Genomic DNA, 26,439 nt, shown 5'->3' with positions numbered 1-26,439 from the left:
CAACCAGCGAGTAGTAACAGATAGGTAAAGGGATGATCGTCACCGCAGACGTTCTTCGTTGGGGAACCGAATCTGTGGCGTCCGGTCCGATCAGGTATGACCATGAGGTCTTGTTCTCTTAATTATCCCCCCCTGGTGGCTGAATCCTGAAGTACACATCATAATTGGTGGAAAAAAAATCTAAAAATGTTTTAAAAGAGTCCCATCAGCATTTTAGAAACTTATTAACTAACTTCTTGTTTTGCTACATTAAAACTTTGCGTTAAAGACACAAAAAAAACTTTGAAGTTGTAACCCAGGAGAATAGCTGCGGGCTACTGCTACGGGCTAATGGCTTGGGAACCAGGAAGTGACAGCTTTACCAGCAGGAGGAAGCGGTGCTTGAGGTGCTTGTTGGGCTGGATACAGCCGTACTGCGGCCCTTCGTTGTACAGCGTTCCCGTAGGGTCGAAGAATGGGACGTGTCCGTCCCTGCCGGTGCAGAGGTACACCTTCTCCAGCTGCAGCTTGTAGGCAGCGTTCAGGTTCTGGTCGGGGTTCCACAGCACCCGGCCGTACAGGGTCTGACCTGCCGGGGACACCAGAGGCTTTAATACACCTTTGTTGCACCGATATCTTCAGGCGTAAAAGCTGCGACGGGCGTATTTCTTGACTTTTTTTTTTTTAAATCTTTCAATATGTCACAAATTTCAAAATGACGATGAGGTAAAAAGATTCACGGTAGAATTTAACCATTCAACGTTGATCCAGTTCCTGAGCCTTATCCTCATGCGGGGACAGGTGGATTATGTTTTGGCTGGTGCCGTTGTTGCTAGCCTACTGTCGCCATAAATAGCTATTATTGTCGGGATCTGCTGTTTCAGTTCATTTGAAAATTCTAAAGACCTCAAACTGTAACGCCCTCATACGAGGACTAGCACGAGGTTACTAATCTTTTATTTTAGCAATAATTCTCTGGTGCACATATGAAAGTAGCATTTTTTTAACGCCGCCATCTTCATCCCTTCGGAAGGTTCAAAAAGAAGGGACTCCCAGTGTCCCCGTATGAGGACAGTATTTTTCGAGGTGAAAGCGTAGCATCCTCATGTGTGGACGCACCCATGGAGAACGCTCCCTTGTAGTCCATCTCGGCCATGGAGACGTCGGCGGCCGCCGGGTCCATCATGAACACCTTCTCGTTGTTGCACAGCTGGAACTCGGTGTTCAAGGAGTAGACCACCGGGACGGGACGGTTGGTCTGCTGGAAGGCTATCGGAACCAGGAACCTGGCGGGACAGAGCGGATTTAGGGTTCTGCGTCCGTCTCTGAAGTCCAACTTAATGATTTATGGACCCACTTTTCCGGGGCGTGGGCGGTGCAGGACAAGGGCTTGTCCCCGGGGTCGATCCAGGGCTGGGTGGGCTGGACGGTGCACGGGATCAAGAAGACGGTGTACTCCCCGGAATAATCCTTCCTGCAGCGGGGGGAACCAGAAAAAAAAAACAACCTTCAGTTTCAGACCAGCAGCCCTTGTGGCAAATACGGCAAATACAATTTAAAACTTTTGTGGATAATTAAATTTAAAAAAACAAGCAAACATAATTTTGGTGCAATTCCTTGCTGTTTTTGAGTGAATTTTTGGAAAAATGTTGAAGATATTAAAGAACTCCTGTCCCCTCCTTACCTTCATGAAATTTTGTGCACATTTTTGAGGAATTTTTTAAATTTTTTTTTAATTTTTAGAAGCCCCCCCCCCCATAGTTTAAACTTAATTTCTTACAAATTTTTGGGAACATTTCTGAGTGATTCCACAATGAAAAAAATCAGATAAAAAAAAAAAAGCAATTTTTCTTTTTTTTTTTTTTTTTTACAAAAATGAATAGCTTCTTTTCCAACATTTTTGGGGGGCAAAATATTCTAATAAAAATATCCACTTTCATTGATTCAGGAGAACTCTTACAGGATATTAAATAAATTTCATAATGTTTCTCATCTATTTCACATTTCAAAAAATAGTAAAAAAAATAGATTTAAGGCCATGATTGATGTAAATAAATTGTATTAATTGAGATGGAGATGAAAATAAAATGAAAGACAGACGTCCTCCAGCGGTAGTGGCAGTTCCCCCTCCCACCTGCTGTAGGAGCTGGTTGCCCTCCACAGCTGGTAGGGCGAGTCGAAGGTCTGGCCGCTCCACAGCAGCTGGAGGTCAAACTCGATGCCGCCCAGGTGGTCGGGCGCTGCCAGGCGGGACCGGAGCCCGGGGAGGGTGTGGTGCTCGGGGACGAACTGGCCTGTGGGCGGTGGGTAGGGATTGAGTTTATTGATCTAAATATAACTCAATCAAATTGAAGTGTTTGAATTTTTTCTTTTTTTTGATAATTTTTGGATCGTTTCAGGTCCCATTTTATTTAGTTTATTTTTGCTGATTTATGTAGATTTCTTGCTGCATTTTCGGTGAGAAAGTTTGGAAAACTGATTGAAAATTCTGCTCAAATTTTTTTGATAGATTTTAATGAAGCAGTTTTACAGACTTTCAAATCTTGCCTATTTTCTAGACTACTGGATACAGTTTTTGCACATATTTATATATTTCCCCAAAGATTTCCTATCTGATTGTTTGAGTTGATTATTTGTATATATTTTCCTGAAGAGTTTCTGCATAACTTGACACAATATTTTCTTGTAAATTAACTGTAAACTTCCTGTGAATAACAGTATAAACAAGTAATATTTCAATATATTTGAATGTTTTCTTGTAGCTTTAATTTTTTTGTATATTTTTGCAGATTTGAAAATAAAATTTGTGGATCTTCTGTAACGTTTTGCTAATATTTATTTATCATTCTTCAGTTTACCTGCATGCCTTTAAGAAGTTTTAATTTTTTGCTGATTTTTAAAGAAAAATTTCTGTCAAAACATTTTTTAAAATTTTTTTTTTCTCTGAATTTTCAATAGATTTGTATAAATCAAAGGTAATTAGTCAGCGTGAATATATTTGTGTAGTTAAAAAAAAAATCTTTTGGAAATTTCCCAAATAAATTATGTTTGTTAATATATTAATATTTTCCCGAAGTTTTCCTGTCTGAATTTTACCTCTGATCTCTAAGCAACATTCATCTTTTGTGACTATTTTCAATTCCACTTTTATTCTTATCTATCATCCCGTAAGCTCGCCTCTGAACTTGGCGTGCGTCTTGAACTCGATGACGAGCCGCCCGTCCTCTCGGATGTAGATCCTGATGATCTGCAGCCGGGCCGAGAGGACGCTGTCCGTCTGGATCCCTGCGGGAAGACGATCGGCCAATCAGAAATGAACTCAGGTGGGAAGCCATCTTTGTAGTCCTCCGGAGCCCTCACCCGTCCTCCACAGCACGGTGTCGTAGAAGAAGGAGAACTCCATCTCCGTGTGGTGCTCCAGGGACGCCCATCCTCTGGGCGCCGTCACGTAGATGTAGGACACGTAGAGAGGGACCTGCACCGTCAGGAAGGACTGGGCCGAGTCTCGAACCTGCAAAAGAAAAGAGGCCCCGCCCCTCAGCGTTCCGCTCCGAGCGTCGAAACAACGGTGTGGCGACCTTTCTCCCCCTCCCTCACCTGGAAGTCTGCAGTGACGGCGCCGCCGCACACATCGATCAGCTCCGTCATGTCGTAGTAGGCGTCGAAGGTCCAGATGCAGCTCTTCAGGTTGAGCTGCTTGTACAGGCGCACGCTCTTGGCCTCACGCACGCCGGCGTCCAGCTGGTAGGGCCGGTCGAAGCCCGGGCCCAGGGGAACGCTGTCCGCTGACGCGTCGTCAAGGAAACCACTCTCTGGGGGAGAAGGGGGGGGGGACCTTTGAGTGACCCACCTACAGAGGCAACAAGGTGTGTGTGTGTGTGTGTGTGTGTGTGTGTGTGTTAACATTCCTGCGTGTGTTTGTGCCCATTGGTCTGCGTGTGTATGTGTCCCTGCGTGTGTGTGTTTGTGTCAATATGTCCATGTGTTTGTGTGTCAGTGCCACTATGTGTGTTTATTTACATCCTTGTGCGTGTGTATGTGCATGTGAATTAGTGTCCCCCTGTGAGTGTGTTTACATCCTTGTGTGTGTGTGTGTGTGCGTACATTTGTCCATGTGTGTACGAGTGTCGCTGATGGTATGTGTGTGTGTATGTGTGTCAGTGACCCTATGCGTGCATGTTCGAGTGTTTATGTTCCTGTGTGTGTGCGTCTATTTGTCCATGTATGTATGAGAGTCTCTGTGTGTGTGTATCCATGTATACATGCGCTGTGCGTAGGTGTGTTGAACGTGTTTGCACACCTTTATTTATGTGTGTGTGTGTGTGTTTGCGTCCATGTGTCCACGGGAACGTGAGACTCCTTGTGTGTGTATATGTATGACTGTGTGTACCTATGTATTTATATTGCTGTTTATGTTTGAGTGTGTTTGCACGCCTTTATTTGTGTGTGTGTGTGTGTGTGTGTGTGTGTGTGTGTGTGTGTGTGTGCGTGCTCCTCACCAGCCCCTCCCCTGAGCTCTGTGGGTGTGACCAGGTTGGAGCAGACGTGCTGCTGCCTGTAGATGGACTCGGAGAGCAGGAAGTGGAGGTTGTGCAGCGGCAGGGTGGAGACCAGGGGCAGCATCCCGTCCTGGTGGGGGATCTGGACCGAGATGTGGATCCTGAACGCACAGCGAGGGGTTGGAAAGGGGGTATTAGCGGGCACGTCATCAGTCGGCGCCCGCCGCCGCCCCTCCCCCTTCCTCACCTGTTGGGATGCTCCTTGTGCTTCACGTCCAGGTACTTGAGTGTGGCGACGAAGGACTGGGCCTGGAAGCCCCGGGCGGTTCCCGTGGTAACCGGCGTGTGGCAGATGGAGCCCTCAGTGCCCACGGTGACGATGTTGCTCCTCAGCGGCGTCCCCAGGTGGCCGGCCTTGTCCCGGGCCTGAGCCACGCAGCGAACGTGGAAGCGGCGGCTGAAATAGATGCTGTCCAGGACCTGGGGAGACGGTGGAGATCCTACGGTTGGCAAACCACCATCCATTTAAATATTTGTAAACAGTTGCAGATTTGCATATTTGTAAATATTTGCAGATTTAAATAGTAGTAAATATTTGAAGATTTTATTTTTTAACCCCTTCAAAATATGGCATGGAACTTGAAACTGAAAAAAACAAAACAAAACGGTAAATATGTTAATTACTATGTCAAAATAACAGGAAGTAGCTAAAAATCACGTCAAATTAAAACATAGATAAAAAATGAATTAAAATTATTATTCCAGCCTTATCATATTTTTTAACTTAATAATAATAATCAATCAATTAATTAATTAATCGATTAATTGTCCAATTAATGAATCAATTATTATAATCAATATCAAATTGTTTTTAGAATTTGAACTGCTATGAGTGAGAATTGTTATCACGCTTTCTGTCTCTCCGGTTTTATTTTGAAAGGCCGTCCAGTTCCCCACTTCCTGTGCCCACCATGTGGTTCACGCTGGTGAACGGCGTGCTGTCCGTCACCGTCTCGAAGGGCGAGCGGGCGCCGCTGGTGTCGGTGGGCGCCGCCACCTCCCAGGAGAAGTGGACCTGCGACTGGTTGATGCCGGCCTCCTGGCAGCGCTCCTTCATCACGGGGAAGCCGGGGTGGTGGGGGTCGCACGGGGTCACGCACACCAGGGGGTAACCAGGGGGCGGAGCTTTCTTGCTGCCCTCCTTCGTCACCTCCTGCACCTGGTCGTAGTCGGCCAGAGACACTACCTGAGAGGAAGAACGAACGGGAGGGAAAGGAGATGGGTTATATTAATCTGATAATGCAATCTATTTGGATTATCAAGTGATTTAATCTGATGATAAAATTTTATTAACTAATCTGATAATATGATCTAATGATTTAATCTGACTATATAAAGTGATTATTTAATCTGACTGTATTGTCTTATGATTTAATCTGATTATATTTGATTATTTAATCCGACTATATAATCTGATGCTTTAAACAGATTGTATCCTTTGACGATTTATGATTTCATGATTTTAATCTGCTGATTTAATCTGGCTAATTAGAATCCAGAATCAAGATTTTTTAATTGTCACTGTGCAGACACAGTGAAATTTTGCGATGAGAGCTCCCGGCTCAGAGCTTGTACGGGTTTTTTTAAAAATAAAAATAAATAGGCAGACAGATTATTGACACAGTGCATAGTTAATCTGATGATCAAACCTGATTATATAATCTAATGATTTAAACTAGCTGTACAATCCGATGGTTTAATCTTATTATACTAATATGTCTATACAATCTGATGGTCTAATCTGATGCTACCTTCTATCTATATGATATGATAATTTCATTTGATGATTTCATCTGATTATATTTTCTCATTTAATCCAATTATACAAGGGTCTAATCTGATGATATCATTTGATGATTTATTCTAACTATATGATCTCATGATTTAATCTGGCTAGTTAATCTGACGATTAAACCTGATTATACGATTTAAGGATTACACTGACTGTATGATCTGATGGTCTATTCTGATTGTATTAATGTTATTATTTATTCTGTCTATCTGATCTGATTATTTATTCTAATTGTATTATCTGATGATTGTATTAATCTATATCATCAAAAACTCCTCTGCACGAAGAGCATCGCCGTGGCAGGTTGGGGTCTTACGATGGGCGGGGCGGGCAGGATGAGGCTGCCTGAAGCCTCCTGGTCCAGGATGGTGACGGTCGCCGTGGTGACGTCTCCCAACACCGCCTCCACCGGGTCGTCGGGGCCGAGGACGAGCGAGAAGGACTCGTGCCATTCGCGATCCTCATTGGACAGGATGTCCACCTTAAAGAGCATGTGGTCCATCCCTGGGGAGGGGTTTGGTCAGAGGTCAGAGGTCACGGTCGCTTTCAAAGTATCAGACCACAAAAAAGATTTTTAATTTTTATATTGCTAATGTGAAATGATCAAGATAAATCTTTTCATCCCCAGAATTTAGATTCAAGCACAGAAATGTTAAATTCTAAAAACTTTTATCATATGAACGTCAGCTTATCTGGAATAAAAGAAATTATGGGGAAAAGCCTAAAAAATTTAAATAAAATAGAAAATGGTGGGAGGAATGACTGGGCATAGACGAGAAATTAAAAGAAATGAGGTGGGAAGGTTTTAAAAAATATGCAATTATTGAGAAAAGTCTATAAAAGAGAACAAAAGCCACAATCTGATAATCAGGTGCAAATGATTTAAATAATGATCAAAACAGAAATAATAATAATAACAGATGCCACATGAAAAAAGCTAACAGTCTGGGACAAATGTTGTAAAACAAAATAAAAATTTGAGAATTCTTCTATGAAATGAGAATGAACACCTCAGACATCTCAGACAGAACAGATACATTGGGAAAAAAAGGATTAAAAACAATTCATCAGCAAAATGACAGATGATGAAAAATACATTGCATATGAAAAAAGTGCAAAAAAAAAAAAATATATATATATATATATATATATATACCATTAAATGTTGTAAATAAAATTGGTAAAAAAAGACTTTCTCAGCAGGTAAGAAATCTTAATTTTCTTTACAAATTGAATAAATTCATTGTGTAGCAAACATTGTCTTTGGTTTTTTGTTCCCCACAAATTACATTAAAATAGATTAATAACATGTAAGGTGTGGTCACAGTCCAACCTCTACCCCGACAAAGCCCACGCTGCGTTCACTGACCCGGTGTGAATTTGAGCACCCGGCTCTTGGGGTTGTAGTCCACACCGGACTGGGCCGACCCGTCTCGGGTGCTGCAGCGGATCTTGGAGGTCCGGTCCAGGTCTCCCCGCCGGATCACCTTGACACTGAGCACCTCGATGCCGTCCGGCCCGGGAGGCTCCCGGACTTGGTAGGACGCCTGATGGAACTCGATGGTCGGAGCTGGAGGGGACAGCGAACGCACCGCGGCGCGGACAATTACTCAGGTATGAGTAAGAATGTCAACAACAACAGAAATAATTGTAAGAAATTTTGAGCTGAAGAAGAATGAGAGGTAAAACATCTTCAGGGGAAGAAATTCAAGTCATAAAAAGGAAAACAAAATAATAATATTACTAATAACATAACAACAACAATAATAATAATGATAATTAATATTATAACTAAAATGTATGATTTTATATTTATTAAACATATTTAAAAGTTTTTTTGATTAAATGTTGATTAGATTTATTTTTTATTTTAATTATTTATATCAAATATAGAAATTGCAATAATAATAATAGACAGAAAACTGGGTAAAACAGAGTGATTTGATTTTCAAGTATTTTTGTTTTACCTCATTTAAAATAACAAATTGAAAGAATTCAACTTTGAGAAAAAATGACAATAATAATCAAGTGCAATAGAAAAAATTTGCAGCAAAATAGTAACAAATATATATAACCGCATAAACATTAACAACAACAGCAACAGTAATAATAATAAAATTTTCAGGCCAGTTATCCGCCACCCCGCTCACCATCCTCATCGTTGGTGATGGTGATGGTGACGACGTCGTTGGCGCCCACCATGGCGCCGCTCCAGTGGTCGCCCAGCGGCGTCCCCAGGTGGAGCTGGAACTCCTCCTGCGGCTCGAACACGGAGTCGTCCTGGACGTGGACGGAGCAGTTCTTCACCTGGAGGGCAAAGAGGACGCACGCGGAGGTGTGAGGTTGGTGTGAGCGCTGACCCCGCCCCCTCGCTTGACCGCACGCCGCCGGCGCCGCCGCACCTTCTCGCCCTTCAGGAAGGTGATGCGGGACTCGTCGGCATTCCTCCTCTCCTGGAAGTCGTCCGCCACCAGCGCCGACATGGTGCGAGTGAAGCATCGCACCGAGGACTTGACGGACAGGTCGCCCGTTCGCACCACGGGCACGTGCAGGGCGCCGTCGCCCTCCTTCACCGTGTACGCGCTCTTCTCGAACTGCATACTGGGAACTGGAAAGGTGGGAGAAGAAGCTTTTCATTCTATGTTGTTACCAAAGAGAAAAAAAAAAATCCAGATTCTTTGAAAGCAAATTGGTGATCTTTAATTCGTCATTCTAATTGCAAGGCACGCAAGGGGCGGGGCTTAACCTGTCAATCACAGACCTCCAGCATTGTTATTGATAATAATTGAATTATTAATTATTCAAGAATGCTTAAATGAAATATGCAGAAAATATATTCATACTTCCTAAGAATATGTTTCATAACATGTTTATGTGAAACACAGAAAAAAATTATGTATTATATATTTATGTATGTTAAACATAATATATTTGCATGAAACATAATTTATATGAAACATGATTGTGAATATTTTTCATAACATATTCATAAATATGAGTATGTGTTATCCATATTTTGTTTTAGCATTTTTTTGTAATTTTGCAATACAATTGACATAATTATATTAAATTTCATTTTTCACTCTTTATTGGTGTGTGATAACCCATAATTGAATCCAAAGTCATAAAGTAAATGTCTATAAATACATTTAAAAACACTGTTTTTTCCATCTCAAATTTTGAATTGTTATTGATAATAATTAATTACATTGCACGATTTCACTGCATATTGCTGTGTAATATCTTTAACAGAATCCAAAGTCATTAAGTAAATGTTTATAAATATATTTTCAATGTATTCATTTTTTTGTGATCTGGCTTTTAATTTTGCATTGTAATTGAAGAATTTGGTTACATAAAATTGTTATTCATTGTTTATTACAATTGATACACCTGACATAATTATATTACACCACATTTTTCACTGTTTATGACTGTGTAATAATATAATAGAAAACAAAGTCGTTGCATTTTTTGGTAATTTTGTCTTGCAATTGATAATTACAGTACTTTACATTGTTATTCATTCTGTTATTACTGGATAATAACCCATAATAGAATCCAAAGTCATAAAGTAAATGTTTATGAATGTATTTTTAACTGATATGGTTTTTGCTGTCTCCAGCGTCGCTGGCGGCGACATACGTACTGTCCTGGTAGGTGTCGGTGATGACCACGCTGGCCTCGTACGGCTCCTGGAGGACGGCACCCTGCGGCGAGCTGAGGAAGACCACGAAGGACTCGGAGCCCTCGATGGACGGGCTCTGCACGTCGTCCATGATGGTCAGGCTGCAGGTCTGAGGACCAGGACATCGGGTCACATGACCACATTCCCACTTAGTGTTCATTCATTCATCTAAATGTGCAAATTCTTTTTGGAAAAAAAATATTCACCATTAAAAAAGATCTTAGAATTAGCCATGAGTTGATATTAGATTAACTGGAAAGCTTGGTGAGATTAGTTTAGATCTCCATAAGGTTAGCTAAAAGTTAGCATCAGATTAGCTCAAAATGCCCATGGGATAAACTAAGAATCAACATTAGATTATATGACAATTTCGATGGGATTATCTTGGAATTAGCATCAGATTTAGCATCGTTAGATGAAATTAATTTGGATTAGAGCAGTAGTCATGGATCTTGATTAGATGACAGGACTAGATTACATTGGATGACATGAAATTAAATTAGCAGAGATGAAATCAGAATACATGACATTATATAAGGAAAATGAGATTAGATTTCATTAAATTATATTGGGTGACATGAGAATAAATTAGATTAGAAAAATTACATTTGAGCAGACAAGATGAGATTAAATTATATTGGATGACATGAGAATAAATTAGATTAGAAAAAATGAAATTAGAGTAGACAAGGTGAGATTACATTATGTTGGATGACATGAGAAAAAAATTATACTATATATTATAAATCATACATATCATATGTATATTATCATACAGAAAATGGAAGAAGAATATTTGACATTACATGACAGAACATGATACTATGTGAGAGGAGATGATATCATATTAGATGAGAAAGAATTATATTGGATGCAATTGGAACAGTGGCGATGGGACAGGATTAGATTAGATGAGATTATATTAGATGGCTAATTTCTCACCTCCTCGGTTTTGCCGGGTTTGAACTCCACCTTCTTGGAGCTGGGGATGTAATCCACCCCCGGGCTGGCAGAGGGGGGGTCGGAGGGGCGGGTGGCGCACCAGACTGACGTCACGGAGGAGAGGTCGCTGCCGCGGCGCTGCACCAGAATCTCAATGGTGCCTGGGATTAAATTAAAAAAAAATGTGGATAAGGACGTTTTGGTAGCTAATACAAACTGACAGTTTCACTTTACTTCAGTCAAAGGAGAAAAAAAATAGACAAGTATTTTCATGTATCTAATGCACTCAAAATCAAGTTAATTCGTTATTTAATTTATTCTAATCTCAGATTGATATCCATCCGATCTCAGTGAATTTTTTTACTAATCCCACTGAAATGTTTGCTAACCTGATGTTAATTTTTTGCTCATCTCATGTCAATTTTCAGCTACTTTTTGATAGAATTTTACCTAATCTGATGGTAGTTCTTAGCTGATCCCCTGGAGATTCTTAGCTGATGTCGCACAGATTTTGAGCTAGTCTGATGTTGATGCTTAGTTAATCTTGTGGATATTTTAAAATAATCTGATGCTAATTCTTAATTTATCACTCGTTTTTTTTTTTTTTAGCTAATCTCAAATTGAGTTCTGGTGAATATCATGGAGATTTTCAGCTAACCTGATGTTGCTCCTGAGGTAATCCCACAGAGACTTTTTAGCTAATCTCATGTAGGTTTTTAAATAATCTGAAACTAAGTTTTAAATAATCTCACGGAGATTTTTAGCTAATATGATGTTGATTCATAGCTAATCTCATGAGGATTTTTAGATCATCTCAAAGAGATTATCAGATAATCTGATGTTGATATTTAGCTAATCCCAGAGATTTTTAGCTAATCTCTTATAGTTTTTTACATAATCTGAAATTGAGTTTTAGCTAATCTCATGAAGATTTTTATCTAATCTGATGTTCATTCTAAAACCGTCTGCTGGAGATTTTTAGTTAATGTCCTTCAGATTTTCAGCTAATCTCATGTGGATTCTTAGCTAGTCCCACAGAGATTTGTAGTTAATCTCATAAACCTTTTTAGATAATCTGAAGGTGAGTTTTAGCCAATCTCATGGAGACGTTTAGCTAATCTCATGCTATTTCAGAGCTAATCTCATAGATATCTTTAGTTAAACTGATGCAAATGTTTTAACTAATCTAATGGAGAATTTCAGTTATTCTCAAATACATTTTTCAGCAATTTCCCTTTTCAAGCCTTTAAGCATTTTAATTTTGAAGCTAAAATCGGAGACGTCTAGAGGTCGGAGGTAAAAGTGAACGCGTGCTACCGGCGTCCTCGCTGAAGGTGAAGGTTGCGTTCCCGAGCGTGACGGTGGAGGCGTCGTTGGGGCCGTCGATCACCACCTTGGCCACCGTCACATCGCCGAGGCGAGCGTTGTCGGAGGGTTCAGACAGGACCAGCTCCAAGTCCTCCGACAGCTCGTACTCGCTGTCGTCGATGAGCTGGACGTCGCAGGTGGACATGCTGACGCCGGGGCCGAACACCACGCGGTTCTCCGGCGACGATCCGCGGCTCTTGAAGTCGGAGCCCGAATCCAGCGTGCGGAGGCCGCTGCCTCTCGCCGACTTGGACTGGGTGGTGCAGAGGGCCGATACGGTGCTGGACGTGTCACCTGGACCGGAGGGGGTGGTGCAAAACGCAAAATTACTCATTTATTCCCAGCCCGGCGTTATAACAAAAAGCGGGGAGACTGTGACGAGGAAAGAATTGAGGATTTTTAGACTAAAATCCAGTTATTACAAAGATAACGTCCTGATTCAATCGGGAAAAAAAAGGTCATGATGGGTTCGGTTCTACAAAAAAAAAAAAAAAAAATCAAATTGTAACATCACATGAAAGTTTTAATAAATCTGTAAAAAAAAACAACCTAATAACCAGGATAAGGAATAGAAATAAAGGGTTCTATTATTTCAAAAAATAATAGGATTTTCGTTGGAATTTTTATAATAAATTGTTAATGAAAAAAAATAGTTTGGCAGTTGAATATTCATTATAATCTTGCTTAAAAATTTTAAATTATTTTAATGAAAATATAATTCTTTTAAAATTCTTCTGCGTAATTGTAAAAATAAGATTCAGGAAAAAATGTGAGTACATTATTCTACGAAATAATCACAATAATCACTGTCATTGGCTGCGCTGTTTCCATGGCAAATGAGGACGTACCTTTCCTCTGGACGGGGACGTGGATGATGCCGGCGCTCTCGTTGACGTGGTAGGTCTTCTTGTCGAACTGCAGCGCCGGTTCGTCCTCCGTGTCGTTGATGCGGACGGACGCCCTCGTGACTGCGCCCAGCAGGGCGTAGACGGGCATGCTCAGCTCCACCTGCAGCGTCTCCACGCCCTCAAACACCCTGTCGTCGTTGATGACGATGGTGCAGACCTTGGTGTCCTCGCGCTCGTCAAACTGGACCTGACGGTCGGACCGGATTCAGCTCGAGCAAATGCATCTTGCAATATGGAAATGAATTTTGACATTTTTTTTAAGAGATTTTTCAAGGTGATTTTATTCCAAATTGCTAATTTTTACTTTTTATATTCTTTATATTAACAGGACTGTCTCAGAAAATTAGAATATTGTGATAAAGTTCTTTATCTTCTGTAACGCAATTGAAAAAACAAAAATTACTTTTTCATGATTTTCTAATATTTTGAGATACGATTTTTGTGTTTGCTTAAGGTGTAAGCCATAATCAGCAAATTAAAATATTAAAAGGCTACAATATTACAATACAATATTTCAGTTGTATGACATTTTTGTTTTTGTAATTGCATTACAGAAGATAAAGAACTTTATCACAATATTCTAATTTTCTGAGACAGTCCTGTACTGCCTATTATACTTTTTTCTTCTATTTTATTTTGATGATCTTATTTTTCTGCTTGGATGGTAAATTTGTTTTTTTCTCAATGTTAAAATAATCTCTTCGTATGATTAATTTAGTAATTGGTATTTTTAAATGCACTTTTCAATATCTATTCATAGTTTTTTTTTTCATATTTTATTTTTCTAATTGCAGTTATATTCATTTATTAACATTTAATCCTAATCAATTTTAGGTTAATTTATTTATGTTTTTCCCTTTTTATTTAAACTAGCATTATTTTTTCAGGTGTATTTTTTTTTTTTCCTAAACATTTTCAAGACACATTTTCTGATCCAAATTTTTTGGGGTTCATCTTCAAACATACAGCTTCATCTCATTTTCTAAATTCACTCACCCTGCCTCCCCATCAGTTTTGACAGGGTCGCCATAGCGACAGACAGTTCCACCCACGCATCCTACCTGTCCGGCGTATTCCACGTAATCCTGCTGGCCGGGCTGTGACCCCACGCCGCTGGAGGAGGTGGCGGTGCCCTGCTCGGTGCGGCACAGCGCGATGGCGTACTGGTTCAGGTTGCCGGTCCGTTTCACCGTCACTGCCACCGTGCCCGCCTTCTCGCTCACGTTGTAACTGTGTAATAACACGATGTTGCAGGTCATTACACTGCTACGACACCTTTGGGGCATGACTGAAAGGCCCCAAGACTACAACCCGTTCAAGACTGAAATGAATAAAAAATATCAATTAATTTAGAAAATATGTAAAAAAAACAAAAAACAAAAAAAAAAAACAGTATTTTGATAAAAAATATAAATACATGAAAACTACCGGTATATGTAGGGATAAATAAAGAATATCTAAAATTACACAAAGATAATTTCTAAATAACCACGGAAATGAAATACAATTATACAAAGTTTGAAATAAATGAAACAAATAAATAAATACGTACAAATAAATAGATGATATATAAAAATAAAATCATATCTAAATAAATTAATTGATGAACAATTAAAATAAAATAAAATAAAATAAAATAAAAAGCTGTAAGAAGCAATAAATCTGTTAAACTGTCAAAATTATTGATCGAGATAAGCAGCAGGACCTGCTGTGCTGGAAGCTGATGAGGGACCACTGCACGTGGAAGACGTTGTCAGTGACCAGGTTGGGCTTGCTGTCCTTGACCAAAAACTTGAAGGTGTCCATGGTCTCCTGGACATTCTCTTGGTGGAGCACGTAGCGGATCAGACCCAGGTTTATATCAGCTGAGGAACCACAAGAACAGCCAGAGACCATCAGAACAAGGAGAGCAACAAAGACAACCAGAAACAAGGAGCAGAACAAACATTGAAAATTGAGCAAACTCTTAAAAATCTATCTATCTATCTATCTATCTATCTATCTATCTATCTATCTATCTATCTATCTATCTATCTATCTATCTATATGTAGATACAGTACATATATATATATAAATATGTATGTAAACACAAACAAACTTCAATTTACTAGATCAAATCTTGATGCAAACAATATAAAATAATGAAATGACGCCCCCAAAATAATATGATGGTATTAATATTCAAATAAATAATAATAGTGGTCAAATACTAATATCTGAAAAAAGGTTTTGTTATCAAACTTTAATTACACCAACAATAAAAAGTATAGAAATATTAAAAACAATAATAATAATCATTATTATTTTTATTTTATTATTTAGTACTTTAGTTTTGATATTATTTATATTTATGAATAAAAATCATCATGTATATTTAAACATCCACATTTATTTTGGGTTATTGACACAAGATTATTGATTAAATAGTAATATGACCTCATAAGTACCGCAAGAAAAATGTCACACTATTCTTCTTCTTCTTATTATTATTATCAAAATATGAATATTATTCATATAAAGTATATCGTTAAGTATTTTTCTAATACACAGAATTTTTCTAATAAACTGCAGTAATATGGAATGTATATTAATAATTAATTAGACTAATTTTGATGTTGATTACTTTTCAAAAATCACAGGCTGTGTGAACCCACAGGGCAGGTCATGAGATTAAATATTGATTGACAGGTGCGGTTAATCCTGCCCCCTTTAGGTGTCGGATCTTAACAGGGACGGCATTAAACACACACACACACACACACACACACAAACACACACACACGATCTTGATTGATGTAGTGAGAGGAGGAAGGGAAGTACACAGTATCTGGAATTGTGTGAAGGATGTAAAGTACTTTTTGTAAAAGAGGTGAGGTACAAAGTACCCTTTCGAAAGGAGTGAGGTACTCCTCAGTGTATCCTGTCAAAAGGAGTAGAAGTGCTTAGTGTACCCTGAGTTAAGGTCGCTGACGTACTAAGTGTATCCAATGTAGACTAATTGAAGTACTCAATGCATCCTTTGGAGGAGGTGAAGTACTCTGTGTACCCTGTGAGAAGGAGGTGAAGTACTCAGTGTACCCGATGCAAAGGAGGCGAAGTACTCAGTGTACCCGATGCAAAGGAGGGGAAGTACTCAGTATACCCTGTGTGCAGAAGGTGACAAACTCAGAGTACCATGTGTGTAGGAGGGGAAGCACTCTGTGTATCCTCTGTGAAGAGTGTGTATCTGGACTCGTGTAAATGAGGTGAACTACCCAATGTACTTTTAGTGAAGGGGATGAAGTACACATCATACCCTATAGGCAGGAGGTGAAGTACACATGGTACCCTGTAAGAAGGAGGTGAGTACTCAGTGTACCCTTTCTAAAGAATGTGCACTGCGTACCTTGCGTGAAGGAGGTCAGGGGCGCTCCTGGCTTCATCTTGCTCTCCAGGAAGCCATGTTTGGGGTCAGAGGTCACCTGGTAGACCAGCTGGTCGTCCTCGGTGTCCGGGTCCATTGTCAGCAGCTCCTTCCTTGTGATCAGGTTGGTTGCCTAGGAGATGGAGACATACCTGGATCAGTTGGACTACTGAAACTGAAAGCTGTGACTGTAGAGTACTTCAAATACCTGATGTAGTACTTTTTCTTTCACACACATACACACACACACACACACACACACACACATATATGTGTGTGTGTGTGTGTGTGTGTGTGTGTGTGTATGTATGTATGTTTATATATACATACATAAACATATATAATAATATGTATCTACAAAAATAAGAGCATCTTTTCCATTTATAATGTCAAGATCCCAGTCCAAATCACTGATCTCAGCTGGAAAACAATAAAAAAACAATAAAATAACAAATAAAAAGTAAGTAAATATAGAATTATATTTTTTTAAATGACCATTTAAGAAAATATCAATTACAGGGTTTATATTTACAGTTTTCACGGTTGTGTCTTACTCAAATTTAGTGAAAAAAAATGTGTTCAGCGATTGAATTCTAAAAGGAAAATAAATAATAATTATTTATCAATTCATTTATTAGAACGTTGGAAAAAAATTGAATAATTCTGTCTACTGCGATAACGCCTTACAGCCAGCAGGAAGCGCCAGATCCCAGCTCATCAATCGAGTTCTTGCTGAACCCAGGGGTTTAAGGATAATAAATTAACAAATCAATAACTAGATGAACCAAAAAACATGATTTGTTTACAGGAACTAACCTATAAGAGACAAACATACAAATAACCTCTGACATCTTAAGCAGCTGATCGACAATCAATACATCACCTATATATTGATTTGACTCGAAGCTTCTTGTTACTAGTGTTCCTGATTTCGATTTCATGATTAATTTTTTTCAGCAAAACTATTGTTTTCTGCGCAAAAATGTATGTTTCCCTACCAAAATAATGGCAAGCCGCCATCACTCAGCTGCTGTGTATTGATATGAATAAAAAAAATGAAAAGTACAAATGAATAAATAAATAACTAAATAAAATTGAAAAAGGAAAATAAATAGCAAATATAATTTTGGAATTAAAGAAAATGCTACTAATAAAAAAAACAGAAAAAAAATAACCTCCCAGAATTATATGTATACATATAGAGAATACAGAATAATCACCAAATAACTCACATAGTATTTGATATGAACTGAGATTAATGATATCAGCCAAATTCATCAGCATATTCATACACAGTTTTCAATTAGTCATACATTTTTAGTTTCATAAATTAATCCGATGAGTTTATTAGGAGACAAGACCATTTTGTTTTGTTTTTTTTTTGTTTCCCTGATCCTGGACTGGAGCAGTGACCCCTGACCGACCTTGTTGTCCATGTACTCGAGCCACTGCAGGCCCAGGTTGGTGACGATGCGAGGCGTTCCGTCGTCCACCGGCAGGATGTCGATCTTGAACTTCTGAGGAGCCGCCGTCACGATCTGGAGGGGAAAAGCGTATCAGCATTAGAGCCTTCTCTGGAAAAAAAAGTCCAGAGAGAACTCCCGGTTCCAAGTATCCGATGGATCCTGGTGGACTATTTTTGGGTAACGCTGCTAATTTTTGGTTGATTTCTTGCTAACTCTCAGGACCAATTTGTTCAAAATCACCGAAGCTAAATCTCAAGGTAGTTTTGCAGCTTTTAGGCGGATCATTTTAAGATTTTTATGAGTTTCCAGATTATTGTCATGCTATTTTTTTTTTGCAAATTTTCATAAAGTGTTTTCATTACATTTTCATTTTTTTCTCAGACAATTTTCTAATAAAATTTTAAGTCATTTTTTTTGTAAACGTTCAGATAATTTGCATGCAAATGTTTTTTTTTTAAATTTTGGGTAATTTCTTGTTATGTTGTCTCTACGCACATTTCCTCCTATTTAATACAAATCTGCATTCAATGTTTTAAAGAAAATTTGAGTCATTTTGATTCAAAAAATTTTCCCCCCAATTTCCAGATGATTTGGATGCTAAAACTTTTTGTTTTTTTTTGCTGAACCCCATCCGCGGATTTCCAATTAATGTCTGTTCAGGTCTTTCTAAGCTTAAGTCCTACTTTAAATGCTCCAAATTTCAATTTCAGATATACATTTTTTTCCAATTCCAAGTACATTTTCATTTTAATTATTAAGTGACTTGATGAATACTTTTACTCATATTTACACATCAGATTTGTATCTATTTTTATTATTTGTCAAATTTTTGAATTGAGCTTTAGTCCCAGCTGATTTTTCTATTGAATTGTATCCGTTAATCTTTTCAGATAATTCTTCAAACCCTGTTGGGGGTCCCTCCTCCATCTTGTTTTTTTGTCTCTCCCCCTCCCCTTGTTGGAGACGAAGGCGTGCAAGCTGGCATGTGGCGCCCTGCATCCGGGACACCTCTCCCTTACCAGATGTGGCTGCTGAATTTTTTACACTGTCAGATTCCAAAGCCAAGTGCTTGTCATCCTGCCGCCATCTCCGATCCCTGCAGCTGCAGGTTGTCTTTCAAACCATAATTTATTTTTTATTTTCAATTTTACTAGGTTTGGATTTTATATTTATACATGTACATAATTTATAACATTTATAAATTTCATATATATATTTGTATTAATTAATTGTATTTTCTTCACAACTTTCTGGACTTCCTTGTTCATTTCCTGATATTTTTTTTTTGACTCTTAATAGAAGTATGCTGTTAAAATAGCATGGTCAGATAAAGACAAAAAAGAATTTTTTTTTTTTTTTGATAAGTAAAAGTTAAAGTAACTGTTTAGTGGATTTTGTGCGAAATAGAAATTCATTTATTCATTAATTCATTCAGTCTTTCAAACTAAACGTAAAATATAAGAGTTTAGTGAGTAAAGCAGCTGCAGGAACTCTGATGGTCAGATGCAATGTCCTCAAGTGAGGATGTGTGTTTGTGTGTGTGTGTGTGTGTGTGTGTGTGTGTTTACGTATGTGTTACTGCCATTCAGTTGAGTGATAGGGACAATCAGCAGTGGATAGGCCATAAAACTGGCACAGATACACACACACATCAGAGGGACATCCCTACTTGTGAGGACTAGCTCTTAAAGGCCTTCTCTGTCTCACACACACACACATAAATACATGTATGCATACATGTTACGTGTATACATACAAACATGCACACATAAGCGCACATTCATACATACACACATAAATACATTCATGTTGTGTGTATATAAATACACACACACAAACACAGACACACACACACACACATATGTTATGAGACTAACATAAACAGGTTTTTTTGAATACACACACATATATGCAAATGTGCAAACACACACACACACACATTTTCTGCTGGTGGAAATGATACGTCTACATACAAACACACTCACACATATATACATACACAAACACACACACACACACACACACACACACACACACACAGACACGCACACACACGGCCATTTGTGCACACAAACTTTTTGCCGGTGGAATTTACAACACACACACACATGGACACACATAAATGTGTACACACACAAACACATACACACACACACACACACAAATGCATGTGTGCATATACAAACACACTCAGACACACAATTTCCACCTTTTACCTGGTGGAAATAACATACAAATACAAACACTCATACTCACACACGCACACAAAAACACACACACACACATCATTAACCTATTATATAAAGGTCATGGAAAGAGACACACACACATTCAATAGAACTACACACATAAGCATCTGTTAATAAAACCCAAACTTCAAGTGAATCCAAAATGTCATGAGGTTCACACACACACACACACACACACACACACACACACACACCTCCTTGCCGCCCTCCTCCACCATGAAGAGCAGGTTGGTGCCGTCGGTGACAGAGAAGGTGAAGCGGTCCTTCAGGGAGTTGGATCCGTCGTGGTTGTAGCTGATGCGGTTCTGGTAAACATCATCCATGGTGAAGGTGCCCGTCTGCCGGTGGTGCTGCCCGTTGATGGTGCGTTCGATGGCACCGTGACGCGGCGCCTGGACCACGGTGAAGACGATGGACTCGGCCTGGAGGAGGAAGAGCGGTCAGAGTCTCCTGCTGGTGCTAAATAATAGTTTCTTTCGATGGCTTAAGAAGTTTCTCCTCCTGATGACATCGCTTCCTGTTTCTGATAGATATTAAACTTTCAAAATAAAATGTCAGAGATTTAATATCTGGGAGATCATATAAAGGTCACGTGAAACAAACACACACACACACACACACACACACACACACTTATTGAGCGTCTCAATAAGGTCATACCAACAATGACGACACAATCTAGTCCCGGCGACACCATCTGGTTTTGCCGCATTGCCATGGCAACAGTGTAGTTGTTTTCAGGCGGCAGGATGATGTCAATAAAGCATTATTATTATCATTATTATTCTTATTATCATAATTATCACTGCATCTCATTGCTGTAGTGTGAAATTAAGAAAAAACACGACCGTTAAGAAATGGCTCAGGAAACGTTGAAAAATTAGCAAAAAACAAGAAAAAAAGGTTGCAAGAAAATTGAACAAGACTTCAAATAAATAATTAATTACTCAATGAACTACTTTTATTGTACTACTATGAAATTAGCTGTTGCTTATGTAAGTACTTTGTTATTAACGTTTTGTCACGATGATAATAAATCAATAAATTACCATCAAAATAATTTTAAATGAAACAAATAATTAACTGAAATATAATTACTGAAATAATTAAAAACTGATTAAAAATAAAAATAATTTCCCTTGGGTGACTCATGTCATAAAGGTGAAATGTCGTAACAAACAGGAAGTCTGTATTTATCTCTCCATCAAATATAAAATAAGTCAAATTATGTTAATGTCATGATAATAATAATGAAAAATAGATGCATTTGATAAATAAGTTTTGATTTTTTTTAGATATCATATGTGTATATGAAGTGCCTCCACGAGAAACAACCTGAAAAAAAAAAAATATATATACATATATATATATGTATATATCAATTGACAAAAAGATGATCAAGATTTAAATAGAAAATTAGCAAAAAGAGAAAATCTAAGTAATTCAAGTAAATTCCGAAAAAATCTAGAAATCCCTGCAATAGTCTTAGCAAAGGACTACCTGAATAACGTGAAGAGCTGCCGATGTAATTTCATTGTAATAACAATGTAATAAACTTCAGCTGTTCTCGACCGACTTTATTCAAATATCTTTGAGGTCCGAGCTGATTTTTAAGTAAATTCCCTCTAATTTGGCGTGATTTTTTACATGTTAATGTTTTTTACCAATATTTTTTCCACAAAATGTTAAATGGCACACCCCCAAAGGTCGTGCCAAACAGGAAGTTTGTATTCTTCCTCAGAGCCCTACCTCGGTGTCGGCGTCGGTGGCCTTCAGCTCAAACTCGGTGATGGTTTTCCTCACGCCCTCCTGGACCCGCATCCCTGGGACGAGCAGCAGTGGCAGCGAGTCGTCCACCGGCTTGATGGTGATGTAGAACGTCTGGGCGACCTGCGCACAACGGCAACACAGCGGCATGAACGCAGGAGGAAGATATATTCGCGACGAATTTGCAAAAAATATCATTATAATATTGTGTCCTCTTAGACTGCACTGCCGTGCATTTCCTTATAAAATGGAAAAAAAAAAAGGAAAAAATATGTTTTTTTCAAAATTTGCTCATAAATTGCCAATGAATTACCAAAGGAAAAAAAACATTTAACATCAGCATCTCAAAAAAAAATTGGGAAAATCCACAGGGAAAAAAAACATTCTTTTTTTACCAGAAATTACCGGATATAAATTAAGGGGGAGAAAAATAAGACAGTCAATCAGAGATGGTTAGAGCTCGTCCTCCTTACGCCTCATTTCCCTTCTGCTTGTTTATCCCTGGTTGTTCCTCCTCCTTATGATTTGTAATTTGTGTCCATGATCTGATTAGCTGTTGTGTTCTGGCACCTCAGGGCCTCCGTACGAAAACCCCCGCTGACGTTCCGCATGTATTTCTAAAAGACGCTGCAGAGACTTCCTTTGCAGAGTGTGCATGAGTGTGTGTGTGTGGGCACATCCCTGAAACCAATTATAAATTGCCCTTTATAAACACACTCGTTCCAACACTTGCAAAAAAGATGGAAATGTTCTACTTCGAGCACAGAGAGCGAAGGTTTTACGTCATTAACCCTGCAAAAATAAAACTGAAGCTGTGATGGCGGTGGCGGGCTGGCGCTCGGCGCCCAGTTGGACCAGGAGTTTTCTGAAATTTACATCTCAACATCGACCCTAAAGTCACTACCTAGAAAAAAAGGATAGAAAGACACTGAAGGAAATTGAGTGCAAAAGTGCAAAAAAATAACAGAAAAAAAAAAAATCACAAATAAATCTCTTAAAGGGAATGACAATAAAAATTCTGGAAATAAACTACAACATCCTACAAATAAAAAAATAAAAAAATTGACAAAAAAAAAAAAAAGAAAAAAAAATCACGGCGAGCGAAGGGTTAACCTCACACCTCGGTGGTGGCGGAGTCGGGCGTGAAGCCAGGCGTGTTGACTCCCTTCCTCGCGCTCGCCATTAGAGGGATTAGCAAGTCAGATTTATGCACAGAGGAACTTCCTCCCGGGCGCCGGCACCGCTTCAGCCTCCATTGATTTTTGTGTTTTTTGTTTTTTTTTTTTTGCTTTTCGTTTGTTTCCAGCCAAGGGATTCCTGTGCCTGGCGGCTCGGAGAGACAGAGACGACTACATCCCAACCCCGGTGGTGTGGGGTGTCATGATGATGCCGGCGTCCTCATATGAGGACACCCACTCTGTGCTCTTGATAGCCACTGAGGCAAAGCATGAAATTGACCAAAAAAAAAAAAAATTCAGCCTCATATGGATGGAGATGGTTGACGCCATATTAGCTTGCCAGTGGAAAACTGGGAGAGAAAAATGTGTTTGCAAATGTGTAATGCAATTAAAAAGTTAAGAAATATAATATATATATATATATAAAATATATTAAAAAAAATCTTCAAAATTAATGAGAAATAATGTGAAAATAACCTAGAACTGGGAAAAATAAATCAGATTAAAAATTGATATGATCATAAAAATGAAAAATAGATACAATAGGCTGAATAGAAATTTCAGAATTTTTAGACTAAAAAATGAAAATCAAAAAATATCAATTAACACAAAGAACAATCAGGAGTTAAAAATTAGAAAAAAAGGGATACAAAAAGTATACAAGTCCAATGATAGAAAAAGAATGTGGAAATACATCAAGGAGCTTTAGCAAAGATCATCTGAAGAAAATAAGGATCGGTGTAAAATGGAAATTCCATTGTAATAAAAATGTAATAAATTGCAGTTCGTCTTGACCAACTTCTGTTCAATAGTCTTTGAGGTCAAAACAGATTTTTATGTGAATTTCTTTTAATTTAGGGGATTTTTTTCATATTAGTTAATTTTTTTATTTAATTTGTCGAATTTCAGGAGATTTACTTTTCTACAATATGTTCAATGAGGGTTTGGTTTTCCATCCATGTTCCCCCCCCACACACACACACATACACACACAGACACACACACACACACCTGGTTGGTTCCATCTGACACGGTGAAAGAGAACTGGTCCGAGTGTTTCTCCTCCTCGCTGCTGTGGACGTACTGGACGCCGCGAGACGCCAAGTCTGCCTGGGTGAAGCTGCTGATCCTGGAGCCTGGGGAGGGTCACAAGGGGGGGGGGGGGAACGTGCACACAGGCACGCACACAAACACACACCCACACACGTGTGTTATGCTTCTTTACAACAGGAATAATTTGAAACTGATTTTAGAAAGAAAGCTCTCTGAGTCTGCAGGGCTTCACTAATTGTCTGCAATAACTCATGTTTCCATAGTGTTTGTCGTTTTTTTTTGTTTCCCGCGCCGCCGTCGCCCACCTGGGTTGGCGGCGAGCTCCAGGTGTCCGAGCGCAGGCTGAGAGGTGAGCTGGTAGAGCAGCTCGGCCGGCTCGCTGTCCTGGTCGCTGGCGGACAGCTGCAGCGTGGTCAGCCTCTTCACCGTGTTCTCCTCCAGTACCAGGCCCTTGTTCACCACCACCTCCGGCGGGAGGCGGTCCTCTGAGGAAAGATTAAAAAGACCTTGTTAGCAGTTATTTCCGATTTGTTATTTCCCAAAATAATAGTCATTTTTTCATACTAATTATTTTGATAATGATGATAATTATTTTGATAATGATGACGATAATGATACATTTTATTTTTTTTACTGTTTTTTTACAATTTCCCACTATTATTTATTATTGTTATGTTTTACTTGAAACTCTGGCACGACAATTTCTTTCGAGATAAATAAAGTTCTTCTTATTCTTATTCTTCTTATTCTTATTCTTATAACAATGATGATGGTGAGAAGATTATTATTACATTATTATTAATAATAATAATCAAATAAAACTGAATATTATCACTAAATGTAAAAAATTTAAAAATGACTCCAATACTAATAAAAGACAACAATTTGCTTAAATAATAGTTTATTACAATAAAAACTACATATTTAAAAACATCTTTGTGTCATTTATCGCTGGAGACATGCTACCCCTTCATGTTTGTTAAAATAATTAAGAATGCTAACAATAAAACCATAACAATTAGATAGAAATAATAAAGAGAGAAAAACAGAAGACGCAAGGAAAATAAAACCTAACAACAGATTAGTTTCAATAAATACAAAGAACAAAATGATGAAAAAAAAACTTAAATATATAAATATATTTATATAGAAATAAAACAGTAATGTTAATGTGCTTAGTAATAATGATAATAATAATAAGTTAATGAAGAAAAACCTGTGTTTCCTGTTTATGAAAATAAAGTATGTGTTTCAACAGTTTTTCATTTTCCAATCGTATATGTCCTGTTTTTGATGATGTTGTTCTTTGAATTTTTATCTGCACGTGTTCTACGGGCTCCAAGGGACACACCAAGGACGCTGATGAAGAAAGACTGGTCGATCAGCTTGTTCCCCTCCGGATCCACCAGGTTGAACTTGAAGGCCAGGCTGCCCCCCCGCTCCCCCCTCTGGTGGCTGAACTGCAGCAGGCCTGAGGAGCAGAGCGTTAGCACAACGCTAGCTCCAATGCTAAACCCGAGACGGGGATTAGCAAGAAGCTACGAGGACGTTAGCAGGAAGATGAATGGTAAAAAATTACAAAAAAAAAAACAAAAAAAAAACCCAACTTGGTTCAATTCAAAGGAAATTTTAAGAAGTGAAAAATAAATAACAATAGATAAATAAATAGAATAATAAATAAATGATATGAAATCAAAAATTAGATTAATTAAAATGCACACAATGGGGAAAAATGCAAATGAAATGGAGAAAACTAATGTTAATTAATAAATAAATAAGTAGAATTAGTTTTTTTTTCAAAATAATCAGAAAACCCCTGAAATCACCACTGACCTGCTTTTACATTTTGTAGGAAAATCAATTGAATTCAAATGCAAACAAAAAGGGAAAAAATAAACAAAATAAAATATCAAATAGAGTATTTTTTCAAAATGATAGCAAATCTCCTGAAATCACCAGTAATCTGCTTTCCTATTGTGGGAGAAAATTAGCTGAAACAAAAAAAGCAGAATATGATGGACGTAATCTGGAAATTACATGAAAAAAAAATTAAACATGAAATGTAATAGTGTGATAATAAATGAAA

At 38.4% G+C, this 26,439-nt stretch overlaps 1 protein-coding gene across 1 annotated transcript in view; it reads right to left on the bottom strand.

Moving 5' to 3' along the window:
- The window catches only part of fras1 (Fraser extracellular matrix complex subunit 1), a 161,748-nt gene that overhangs the window by 1,976 nt on the left and 133,333 nt on the right, over positions 1-26,439 (bottom strand). Inside the window, exons 45-71 of the mRNA XM_086169440.1 lie at positions 25,705-25,824; positions 24,659-24,838; positions 24,312-24,436; positions 22,105-22,245; positions 20,550-20,777; positions 18,065-18,178; positions 16,623-16,773; positions 14,942-15,101; positions 14,298-14,466; positions 13,177-13,423; positions 12,278-12,622; positions 10,961-11,121; positions 9,980-10,127; positions 8,733-8,938; positions 8,481-8,637; positions 7,700-7,900; positions 6,647-6,834; positions 5,449-5,724; positions 4,726-4,958; positions 4,479-4,639; positions 3,577-3,791; positions 3,340-3,490; positions 3,157-3,264; positions 2,114-2,273; positions 1,337-1,453; positions 1,099-1,265; positions 363-568 (exon numbers count right to left, since the gene is read on the bottom strand). Of these exons, the coding sequence (XP_086025566.1) occupies positions 363-568; positions 1,099-1,265; positions 1,337-1,453; positions 2,114-2,273; positions 3,157-3,264; positions 3,340-3,490; positions 3,577-3,791; positions 4,479-4,639; positions 4,726-4,958; positions 5,449-5,724; positions 6,647-6,834; positions 7,700-7,900; positions 8,481-8,637; positions 8,733-8,938; positions 9,980-10,127; positions 10,961-11,121; positions 12,278-12,622; positions 13,177-13,423; positions 14,298-14,466; positions 14,942-15,101; positions 16,623-16,773; positions 18,065-18,178; positions 20,550-20,777; positions 22,105-22,245; positions 24,312-24,436; positions 24,659-24,838; positions 25,705-25,824 (4,835 nt within the window). The remainder of the gene's footprint in view (positions 1-362; positions 569-1,098; positions 1,266-1,336; positions 1,454-2,113; positions 2,274-3,156; positions 3,265-3,339; positions 3,491-3,576; positions 3,792-4,478; positions 4,640-4,725; positions 4,959-5,448; positions 5,725-6,646; positions 6,835-7,699; positions 7,901-8,480; positions 8,638-8,732; positions 8,939-9,979; positions 10,128-10,960; positions 11,122-12,277; positions 12,623-13,176; positions 13,424-14,297; positions 14,467-14,941; positions 15,102-16,622; positions 16,774-18,064; positions 18,179-20,549; positions 20,778-22,104; positions 22,246-24,311; positions 24,437-24,658; positions 24,839-25,704; positions 25,825-26,439) is intronic.

The sequence above is a fragment of the Fistularia commersonii genome, chromosome 22 (assembly GCF_037954325.1).
Source record: "Fistularia commersonii isolate RoL2024-O1a breed Wild chromosome 22, RoL_Fcom_v1.0, whole genome shotgun sequence".
NCBI lineage: Eukaryota > Metazoa > Chordata > Actinopteri > Syngnathiformes > Fistulariidae > Fistularia > Fistularia commersonii.
Note: the sequence above shows the minus strand (reverse complement) of the source record. Positions and strands in the feature narration are given on the sequence as shown.